This window comes from Oncorhynchus mykiss, chromosome 20, assembly GCF_057628025.1.
Source record: "Oncorhynchus mykiss isolate SJ-2025 chromosome 20, ASM5762802v1, whole genome shotgun sequence".
NCBI lineage: Eukaryota > Metazoa > Chordata > Actinopteri > Salmoniformes > Salmonidae > Oncorhynchus > Oncorhynchus mykiss.
In genome coordinates, this window is record NC_143041.1 from 40643501 (window position 1) to 40654946 (window position 11446).

Here is an 11446-nt window from a genome sequence, read left to right on the forward strand (position 1 = left end):
TTATCATAAAACTTTTATTTATTTATTTACAAAGTACTTTTCTAATTACCATAGTTACTCCTAACATCACGTATAGTATATTTTGAAGAGAATAGGTGCTCCCTTTGTAAAACAAAAAAATGCAACGTAAAAACAACAAAATCTCAGTTTTCAGTAACATTTAAGAGTCTCATGTAAGAATATTGACACACAACATACGATTGGGTAAAGTTTAAGACGAGAATATGATATAATTTACAATAAATGTTAAACATGGACCCTTAATCCCTTTGTGGTAAAATCTGGTTGGCTCAGAGCAAAGATGTAGCAAAGCCACTCATTCTGTCATAAACCTGTGCTCTATGTCATAAACCTGTGCTCTATGTCATAAACCCGTGCTCTATGTCATTAACCCGTGCTCTATGTCATTAACCCGTGCTCTGTGTCATAAACCCGTGCTCTGTGTCATAAACCCGTGCTCTGTGTCATAAACCCGTGCTCTATGTCATAAACCCGTGCTCTATGTCATAAACCCGTGCTCTATGTCATAAACCCGTGCTCTATGTCATAAACCCGTGCTCTATGTCATAAACCCGTGCTCTATGTCATAAACCCGTGCTCTGTCATAAACCCGTGCTCTGTCATAAACCCGTGCTCTGTGTCATAAACCCGTGCTCTATGTCATAAACCCGTGCTCTATGTCATAAACCCGTGCTCTATGTCATAAACCCGTGCTCTGTCATAAACCCGTGCTCTGTGTCATAAACCCGTGCTCTGTGTCATAAACCCGTGCTCTGTGTCATAAACCCGTGCTCTGTGTCATAAACCCGTGCTCTGTGTCATAAACCCGTGCTCTGTGTCATAAACCCGTGCTCTGTGTCATAAACCCGTGCTCTGTGTCATAAACCCGTGCTCTGTGTCATAAACCCGTGCTCTGTGTCATAAACCCGTGCTCTATGTCATAAACCCGTGCTCTGTGTCATAAACCCGTGCTCTGTGTCATAAACCCGTGCTCTATGTCATAAACCCGTGCTCTGTGTCATAAACCCGTGCTCTGTGTCATAAACCCGTGCTCTGTCATAAACCCGTGCTCTATGTCATAAACCCGTGCTCTGTGTCATAAACCCGTGCTCTGTGTCATAAACCCGTGCTCTGTGTCATAAACCCGTGCTCTGTGTCATAAACCCGTGCTCTGTGTCATAAACCCGTGCTCTGTGTCATAAACCCGTGCTCTGTGTCATAAACCCGTGCTCTGTGTCATAAACCCGTGCTCTGTGTCATAAACCCGTGCTCTGTGTCATAAACCCGTGCTCTGTGTCATAAACCCGTGCTCTGTGTCATAAACCCGTGCTCTGTGTCATAAACCCGTGCTCTATGTCATAAACCCGTGCTCTATGTCATAAACCCGTGCTCTGTGTCATAAACCCGTGCTCTGTGTCATAAACCCGTGCTCTGTGTCATAAACCCGTGCTCTGTGTCATAAACCCGTGCTCTGTGTCATAAACCCGTGCTCTGTGTCATAAACCCGTGCTCTGTGTCATAAACCCGTGCTCTGTGTCATAAACCCGTGCTCTGTCATAAACCCGTGCTCTGTCATAAACCCGTGCTCTATGTCATAAACCCGTGCTCTGTGTCATAAACCCGTGCTCTGTGTCATAAACCCGTGCTCTGTGTCATAAACCCGTGCTCTATGTCATAAACCCGTGCTCTGTGTCATAAACCCGTGCTCTGTGTCATAAACCCGTGCTCTGTGTCATAAACCCGTGCTCTATGTCATAAACCCGTGCTCTGTGTCATAAACCCGTGCTCTGTGTCATAAACCCGTGCTCTATGTCATAAACCCGTGCTCTATGTCATAAACCCGTGCTCTATGTCATAAACCCGTGCTCTATGTCATAAACCCGTGCTCTATGTCATAAACCCGTGCTCTATGTCATAAACCCGTGCTCTATGTCATAAACCCGTGCTCTATGTCATAAACCCGTGCTCTGTGTCATAAACCCGTGCTCTGTGTCATAAACCTGTGCTCTGTGTCATAAACCCGTGCTCTGTGTCATAAACCCGTGCTCTATGTTATAAAACACAGTAAATTGTTCTTTGTTATTGTGCTGTCTTTGCCAAGCAAAACCATTGATTCAGGGTTATGCGCTCCAGTTAAGACAAGTCCCGATGTGTGTGTTAATGATATCCACACTCTTTCAAGTGCAGTCAGTGGTTCTCCACATTGTGACTGCTCTCTTCACCCCATTGCCCCCCCTTCGCCCTTTCACTTTCCCTCCCTCTTCCTCTCCCCGCTCCTACTTTCTCTCATCCACCCTATGAAACATGCAGATCAGTGCATCAGTCTAATCAATTCAAGCGATGCATCCCAAATGGCCCCCTATTCCCTATATAGTGCACTTCTTTTGACCAGGGCTCTATAGGGAAGAGGGTGCAATTTGCAACCCAATCCTACGGGTCCTATTCAGGTTGCCTTGAGTGAAGAGGAGGTATTTACTCCAACATGGCATCCAGTTGGTCGGCGAGGTCATCAAACATGTTGCCGATGTCATCCAGGATATTCCCTGCTGCTTTCACTGTGCTGCTGCCACTGGGAAACAAAGAGGAGAGTGTTAACACAGTGTCTGTGTGTGTGTGTCTGTGTGTCTGCCTGCACGTGTGTGTGTGTGTGTCTGCCTGCACGTGTGTGTGTGTCTGCCTGCACGTGTGTGTGTGTGTGTGTGTGTGTGTGTTTGCCTGCACGTGTGTGTGTGTGTGTGTCTGCCTGCCTGCACGTGTGTGTGTGTCTGCCTGCACGTGTGTGTGTGTGTGTGTGTGTGTATGTGTGTGTGTGTGTGTGTCTGTCTTACCCGTCAGTGCAGTCATCCTGAGACGCTTTTCTCTCTACAACTTTCAGCGCTGCCTCCAGTGATGTGTTGGTCTCAACCAGCCTCTTCTGAACCAACACCTCCGAGCAGGCCTCACCAGCCTGGGCCTTTCCTGCTCTCCCTGCCTGGCCTGGAGGCACCAAGGTGCGGTAGGATGGAGCGCGGGTTGCCTGGGCTGTAGGGGCTGAGGTTATGGATGAGCTGAGCTGGGGAAGTGTAGAGGCAGAGACAGTAGCAGGCATCTGATTCGTTGGCCTGGATGTTACTGTTCTCTGCTGAATGCCTGCTTTGGTTGCTGTTACTGGTTTCTGTGAATTGCCTGGTATACAGGTGGTTGTGTGTGTATTTTGACTGGCTGTTATATGGTTCTGTGTGCTGCCTGTCACTGTCTTCTGTTGACTGGCTGGTATAGGGGTGAGGATAGGTTTGAGGACAGGGCTGGTTGGTTTGGACGACAGGGGTGGTTTCTGGCCTTTCCCTGTCGATTCTGTTCTCTGTAAACAGCTCCCTGACTTCACACCTGCTTCCTCCTCTTGCTTGTCTCCGTTTGTGTGTGTGTGGAAGCCGTTGGACCGGCTGTGTGTGTGTGGCTGTGTGTGTCCGTCGTCTTCGCTGGCGGTGAAGATCTCGTCCAGTGTGTGTGTGTCCCGGTCTTTGGGCTGACGCCGTCGTTTGACCGTGTCCGATTCTTTGAGGTTGAACTCAGGGACCCCCAAGGACTTTGAGGCCTGCATTTTTGGGTCTTCTGGAGAAGCCTGGGGTTGGATTTCAGAGTCTGACCGGAAGCCTGCTCCCATCCTGGGCCGTTGTTTGATGGTGAGGTTGCCCTCCTCCGCAAAAGGGAGGTTCTCATTGGAGCTACTCTGAGGTGATGTAGAGCTTTCCAATACTGAACCATCCTTCCGCACTCTCTCCTCCTCTTCTGGGCTTTTCTTTATCCCTCCATCTCTATCCCTCCGCTCGCCACCCATCCTCCTCAGGCCTCCCAGCCCCAGAGCGGGTACAGGTTTGTGGGAGGCGAGGGTGGGGGTGTGAGGGGAGGGTAACACTACCCCCTTAGAGGGGCTGCCCCCGGGCCTGGACCCCTGTAGCCTGGCTGCGATGCTTCTCACACTGCCTGCACTCTCTGTCTCCACCCCTCCCACCTCCACCTGCCCTGACACTACTGCCACTCCTGATTCACTGGCCTGGCTGCCACTCACCGAGCTCATCCTCTTAGGTGGCGGTGGGGGCGGGCCTTTGCGGCGAGAGCGGACAGCGGATGAGTGGCTCCGGCTGATGTGGCGTTGGACGGCGGAGGAATTTGATTGGCCGCAGCCTGTTTTGCGTCCTAGTGTTGCGTACGAGGGCATGGTCACCGGAGGGACGGATTCCTGCAGTGATGACTCGTCGTCTTCCGGTTCCCCATCTGACAGGGCGTAGCGGGACAGACTCTGGGTGCGTTTCTTAAGAGCCTCTGTGTTGAGGCCTTGTCCTGGGAGGGGGATTGCTCCAGCCTGGGGCTTGGGTAGACCACGTTGGCACAGATAGGTGCCTCCTTCCTGGGTGTGGAGGTAGTTGAAGGCCCTCTGTGTGGGGGAGGCCTGGGGAGAGGAAAAGGGGTGAGGGTGGGCAGGGGGCTTGCAAGGTTTGGGTTTACTATGCACGTCTGGGTAGGCGAAGCGTGGCATCGAGCTGGGGGTGAGAGGAGGGGTGAGGGGGGTGATGGGTAGTTTAGTGGGTGGCTGGGGGTAGCGCTTCTGGTCTGGCCACACCTCTGTGAGTCTCTGTCGGTCTCTCCCTGGACTACCTCCTCCCCCCTGTCTCCTTCCCCCTCCTCCCAAGCTTTCGTCCGAGCGACTGTGCACTCCAGCCGATGCCAGAGTCTGTTGGTGAAGCTCTTGGGAATATCCCGTAAAATTCCCAGATTTTCCAGAATTCCCAGATCCGTGGGAGCGCGTTCCGATGCTCTCCTGGCTAATGCTCTCCCTCACACCCATCCCAAACCCCCATCTCCCCACTCCTCCTCCTGCTGCCCTCCCCATCATGGTGTTCTGTACCTCTGTGCTCAGCTCGCTGTCATGGAATGAGGGGAAGGGTGTCCTGGGGGTGTGAGGGGAAAGGGGGCAGCAGTCGTAGGGGATCTCGGGGGGCTCAATAGGCACCGTGGTAGGTTTATGCCGGAGCGTGTCGGAGCCGTTGGCATGGTGACGAGAACGATGCAGGTCACATAAACGCTTCACGGCTAACATCAGCTTCTTCTGATGACCTGAGAGAGACAGAACAACACAAATGCTAGGAACACAAATTGCAGAAAACAAAGAACTTCATGAACAGTTATTTTTGTATACAAGTGGTTAAAACGGTTGCTGATTGGTTGTCAACAGCAAGGCTGTCATGATGAAAAGGGGGTGGTCAAGATGTCTCACATACACTGCTGACACACAGATGCACTTAAACTAAACAATGTGAAGAGTGTGATGATTTCTTACCCAGCTTGGTGATTCCTATCTCTGATAAGTCCTCCCAGGTGATATCCTTGACGATGCTGATGGTGTCATAGCCATTCTCACACAGTCTCTTCTGGTACTGAGGGAGACCGATCGCACTCAACCACTCTGACAGCTCAGACTGACAGAGAGAGAGGGAGAGATGGGGGGAGAGAAAAACTAAAATAAAGCATTTATTACATTTAATTCAATTGGAGAGAGAGAGATGGACAGAGAGAGAGAGATGGACAGAGAGAGAGAGAGAGAGATGGACAGAGAGAGAGAGAGAGATGGACAGAGAGAGAGAGAGAGATGGACAGAGAGAGAGAGAGATGGACAGAGAGAGAGAGATGGACAGAGAGAGACAGAGAGATGGACAGAGAGAGAGAGAGAGAGAGAGAGAGAGAGAGAGAGAGAGAGAGAGAGAGAGATGGACAGAGAGGGAGGAGAGAGATGGACAGAGGGAGGAGAGAGAGATGGACAGAGAGAGAGATGGACAGAGAGAGAGAGAGATGGACAGAGAGAGAGAGATGGACAGAGAGGGAGGAGAGAGATGGACAGAGAGAGATGGACAGAGAGGGAGCAGAGAGAGGGAGGAGAGAGATTGACAGAGAGAGAGAGATGGACAGAGAGGGAGGAGAGAGAGAGGGAGGAGAGAGAGAATTGAATTGACAGAGGGGACTTCTGACTGTTTAGATTGTCTTTATTGTTTTGAAACTTCTGTATGTGTAATGTTTACTGTTAATTTTTATTGTTTATTTCACTTTTGTATATTATCTACCTCACTTGCTTTGGCAATGTTAACACGTTTCCCATGCCAATATAGCCCCTTGAATTGAATTGAGAGAGGGAGGAGAGAGAGTGAGGAAAGAAAGAGGGAGTAGAGCGATGAGAGAGAGAGCCGGAGGAGAGAGAAAGCGAGCCCGAGGAGGGAGAGAGAGAGAGAGACGGAGGAGAGAGAAAGCGAAACCGAGGAGAGAGAGAGCCGGAGGGGAGAGAGAGAGCCGGAGGGGAGAGAGAGAGCCGGAGGGGAGAGAGAGAGCGGGAGGGAGGGAGGAGAGAGGGAGGGAGGGAGAGAGAAAGCGAGCCCGAGAGAGAGAGAGAGCCGGAGGAGAGAGAGAGCGAAAGAGATGGACAGAGAGAGAGAGAGATGGACAGAGAGAGAAAGAGAGAAAGAAAGAGATGGACAGAGAGAGAGAGAGATGGACAGAGAGAGAAAGAGAGAGATGGACAAAGAGAAAGAAAGAGATGGACAGAGAGAGAAAGAGAGAGAAAGAAAGAGATGGACAGAGAGAGAAGGCAGAATGACAGAGTGACGGTGAGCTTGTTGAACAATAGTTGTACGACAAGAGACAGTTCCTGCTGATTGTAAAGCTCTACATGAAACATGAAGAACTAATTCTTATTCCCGACAGACTACACAGACTACTGCACAACTCTCTCTTTCAGTCTCAAAGGCCTGTCGTCATCAGCCAGAGACTGTGTACAGAGTTCAAAGGTCATGTGACAGTCTCTTACAGGGGTGTAGTCAGGCAGCCACTCTGGGATGTTCAGGTTGCCTATCTCCATGGAGATCTTCTTTCGGTGGCCTGGTTTGGTCACACCGATGGCAGTCAGGTCCTGGACAGACATACACCAGGTTAAGAAACCCCACGACTCGGCTGTCAATCAGAAAAATGACTACAGAATACATTTATCCATGCTCATTTATTTTGTTGACCTAAAAAATAAACAGAAGTAAATGTGGAATACGTTTGTTTTAAATCTCAATGCTGTGAAAAGAGACATTGTAGATGTGTTTTAAATCTCAATGCTGTGAAAAGAGACATTGTAGATGTGTTTTAAATCTCAATGCTGTGAAAAGAGACATTGTAGATGTGTTTTAAATCTCAATGCTGTGAAAAGAGACATTGTAGATGTGTTTTAAATCTCAATGCTGTGAAAAGAGACCTTGTAGAGGTGTTTTAAATCTCAATGCTGTGAAAAGAGACATTGTAGAGGTGTTTTAAATCTCAATGCTGTGAAAAGAGACATTGTAGAGGTGTTTTAAATCTCAATGCTGTGAAAAGAGACCTTGTAGAGGTGTGCGTGTGTTAAAATCTCACTTGCTCTCAAATGTGTCAATCAATTAAGCGTAATCAATAAATGTATGATAATCCGGCGTCTGACCTCTGGGGTCATCCTACTGACAGTAAGTACATCGTATCCTGCTGTGAGGAAGTTGGCAGTGTAGCTCTCCAGCTGGAACTCACACAACCATTGGTAGATGGCCTCAGAGTCCTATAGACGGAGAACAGAGGGTTATCACACAGACATGAACGGACAGACAGACTGACACACACCCTATTCAACTTACGCTGCCCACCAGGACCATGTCTGGACACATGAAGCCACTCTGCTCCCCCAAACGAGTACCACCACTGACTTGACGACTCTGACCACCTGGGGGAAGAAAAAGAGAGAGAGAGGAGAGAGAGAGAGAAGAGAGACAGAGACAGAGACAGAGAGAGAGAGAGAGAGAGAGAGATTACAGCCTTTACCAAATGAAATGTTCACAGCTAACAGCAAGCACGAGGAAGGACTGAGGTGAAGGTGTATTATCTTGTAGATCTGAGGTGCCAGTCAACAGACCGATGTCAGATTACTGAAGCATGCCTCTCTCCTCTCTCTTTCACACGGGACAATGGTTTTGATCCCACCCCCTCTACTCCCTCAATCCAAACAGGTCAGAGCCCCCATCCCCCGATCCCTCTTCAGAGTGAAGCAAGCACCTGAGAGAGCGGTCTAGAACAAGACATAGAGGCCCCTCTGTACACAGCTCATCAATCATCTACCCTACATCCAAAACACACTTACGCTTCTACTCTCAAGGCAGAGACAGACAGAGAGAGAGACAGAGAGACAGACAGAGAGACAAACAGAGAGAGAAACACAGACAGACACAGAGACAGGGACACAGACACAGAGAGAGACAAAGAGAGAGACAGACAGGGAGACAGACAGGGAGAGAAACAGACAGACACAGAGACACAGACACAGAGAGAGAAAGAAAGAGAGAAACAGACACAGAGAGAGACAGAGAGAGACAGAGAGAGAGAAACAGTACACTGTATCTAGAAGCTGAGTATAGCAGTAAAGTGAAACAGCGATCACACAGAGTGTATGAGAACTTCATCTGTTTACAAGACTACTGCATTAACAGCGTTCTGTGATTTCATCAGACTAAATCAAATCAAATCATCAAATCAAATTTATTTATATAGCCCTTCGTACATCAGCTGATATCTCAAAGTGCTGTACAGAAACCCAGCCTAAAACCCCAAACAGCAAGCAATGCAGGTGTAGAAGCACGGTGGCTAGGAAAAACTCCCTAGAAAGGCCAAAACCTAGGAAGAAACCTGGAGAGGAACCAGGCTATGTGGGGTGGCTAGTCCTCTTCTGGCTGTGCCGGGTGGAGATTATAACAAAACATGGTCAAGATGTTCAAATGTTCATAAATGACCAGCATGGTCAAATAATAATAAGGCAGAGCAGTTGAAATGTATCATGTTAAGGTTTTCCCCTGGTTAGTCTGTCCTTATGTTTAGTATATGTTTTTAAACTTGCTTATTTTAATGTGGGATTTTATTATTACAATTAATCTTGTATGTGAAGTGACTTTGGGTATCTTGAAAAGTAATTCAAATAAAATGAACCAGAATGACAAATGGTTTCGAACGTATTGATGACTTTACATGTATAAGGAATCCATATGATGGGGTCAATGAAGGGTCAATAGGGACGTGGTGTATGGAAAGTTACTGAGTGAGACAAAGGGAAGTGTAGAAAGTTCCTATTCTGTTCCATGTTTCTAAAGAGGGAAGTGAAGGGCAATAGTTCGTCTCTGATAAGGCAGGCCAGCTGAGGAACTAGGGAGGAGCGAGGAATTCAACAGTCTAGTTAGTCTCTGATAAGGCAGGCCAGCTGAGGAACTAGGGAGGAGCGAGGAATTCAACAGTCTAGTTCGTCTCTGATAAGGCAGGCCAGCTGAGGAATTCAACAGTCTAGTTAGTCTCTGATAAGGCAGGCCAGCTGAGGAATTCAACAGTCTAGTTAGTCTCTGATAAGGCAGGCCAGCTGAGGAATTCAACAGTCTAGTTAGTCTCTGATAAAGCAGGCCAACTGAGGAATTCAACAGTCTAGATAGTCTCTGATAAGGCAGGCCAGCTGAGGAACTAGGGAGGAGCGAGGAATTTGGCTCGTGGTCAAGTCAACAGATGAAGTGAGAAGAAACCTCTGGGAGGGGGGCCAGAGTGGCCCACCACAACAACCCTCCTACTACAGTCCTATCTCATACAGAGGGGCCCACCACAACGACCCTCCTACTACAGTCCTTTATCACACAGAGGGGCCCACCACAACAACCCTCCTACTACAGTCCCATCTCACACAGAGGGGCCCACCACAACAACCCTCCTACTACAGTCCTATCTCACACACATACACTTCCACACCCACCAAGGTTCTAGCATCAGGCAGGGCCATGACTACACCAGTGAGAGGAACCAATTAAGTTCCTGCCTAGCAACAGAGATGTATTGGCTGTCTAGACGTGAGTTAACCCCACTAGTAGGAGGTTATAAACATATGTTCTTGTGTAATCACGCTTTGTCTTTGCAGCTGTATGACCCAGTTGGTGAAAAAAGTTGGTTTGAGTATTTTCTAGTCGTCCGTTTGTTCAGAACTTAACAATGGTAAAGGTCTCCACTAAAACTACAATCACACTAAAGTAACAGAGTAATAACTCTCTCAGCTCCAGAGAAGCTGACAGTAGTGAGTTCAGGCCTTCCTCAACAGAACCCGCATCTCTATTCTCTCTCTCCTCTGGTCCTTCTATAAAGAGCTGAGCTTCGGTCTGTGTCCCAAATGGAACACTATTTATTTATCAAATTAAATCTAGAATCGGCTTCCTATTTCGCAACAAAGCCTCCTTCACTCACGCTGCCAAACATACCCTCGTAAAACTGACCATCCTACCGATCCTCAACTTTGGTGATGTCATTTACAAATTAGCCTCCAACACTCTACTCAGCAAACTGGATGTAGTCTATCACAGTGCCATCTCTTTTGTCACCAAAGCCCCATATACTACCCACCACTGCGACCTGTATGCTCTCGTTGGCTGGCCCTCGCCTCATATTCGTCGCCAGACCCACTGGCTCCAGGTCATCTATAAGTCTTTGCTAGGTAAAGCTCCGCCTTATCTCAGCTCACTGGTCACCATAACAACACCCAGCCATAGCACGCGCTCCAGCAGGTATATTTCACTGGTCACCCCCAAAGCCAACATCTCCTTTGGCAGCCTTTCCTTCCAGTTCTCTGCTGCCAGTGACTGGAACGAATTGCAAAAATCACTGAAGCTGGAGACTCATATCTCCCTCTCTAACTTGAAGCATCAGCTGTCTAAGCAGCTTAACGATTGCTGCAGCTGTACGTAGCCCATCTGTAAATAGCCCACCCAATCTACCTACCTCATCCCCATATTGTTTTTATTTACTTTGCTGCTCTTTTGAACACCAGTATCACTACTTACACACCATCATCTGCTCATCATCATCTGCTCATCTGTCACTCCAGTGTTAATCTGCTAAATTGTAATTACTTTGCTACTATGGCCTATTTATTGCCATACCTCCTCACGCCATTTGCACACACTGTATATAGACTTTCCTTTTTGTTCTGTTGTGTTATTGACTGTATGTTTTGTTTATCCCATGTGTAACTCTGTGTTGTTGTTTGTGTCTCACTGCTTTGCTTTATCTTGGCCAGGTCGCAGTTGTAAATGAGAACTTGTTCTCAACTAGCCTACCTGGTTAAATAAAGGTGTTCTCAACTAGCCTGCCTGGTTAAATAAAGGTGTTCTCAACTAGCCTGCCTGGTTAAATAAAGGTGTTCTCTACTAGCCTACCTGGTTAAATAAAGGTGTTCTCAACTAGCCTACCTGGTTAAATAAAGGTGTTCTCAACTAGCCTACCTGGTTAAATAAAGGTGTTCTCAACTAGCCTACCTGGTTAAATAAAGGTGTTCTCAACTAGCCTACCTGGTTAAATAAAGGTGTTCTCAACTAGCCTACCTGGTTAAATAAAGGTGTTC

At 48.0% G+C, this 11446-nt stretch overlaps 1 protein-coding gene across 8 annotated transcripts in view; it reads right to left on the minus strand.

Annotated features, from left to right (window-relative positions):
• LOC110499540 (caskin-2) overlaps positions 1 to 11446 on the minus strand; it is a 77598-nt gene continuing 66152 nt past the window's right edge. For 7 of the 8 annotated variants that reach the window (XM_090213090.1, XM_036956287.2, XM_090213092.1 and 4 more), the window contains exons 16-21: positions 7671 to 7756; positions 7484 to 7594; positions 6833 to 6934; positions 5318 to 5456; positions 2829 to 5094; positions 1 to 2569 (exon numbers count right to left, since the gene is read on the minus strand). In XM_090213090.1, coding sequence (XP_090069216.1) covers positions 2473 to 2569; positions 2829 to 5094; positions 5318 to 5456; positions 6833 to 6934; positions 7484 to 7594; positions 7671 to 7756 — 2801 coding nt within the window. In that variant the 3' untranslated portion in view covers positions 1 to 2472. The remainder of the gene's footprint in view (positions 2570 to 2828; positions 5095 to 5317; positions 5457 to 6832; positions 6935 to 7483; positions 7595 to 7670; positions 7757 to 11446) is intronic. The other variant, XM_090213094.1, reaches the window with a different exon arrangement.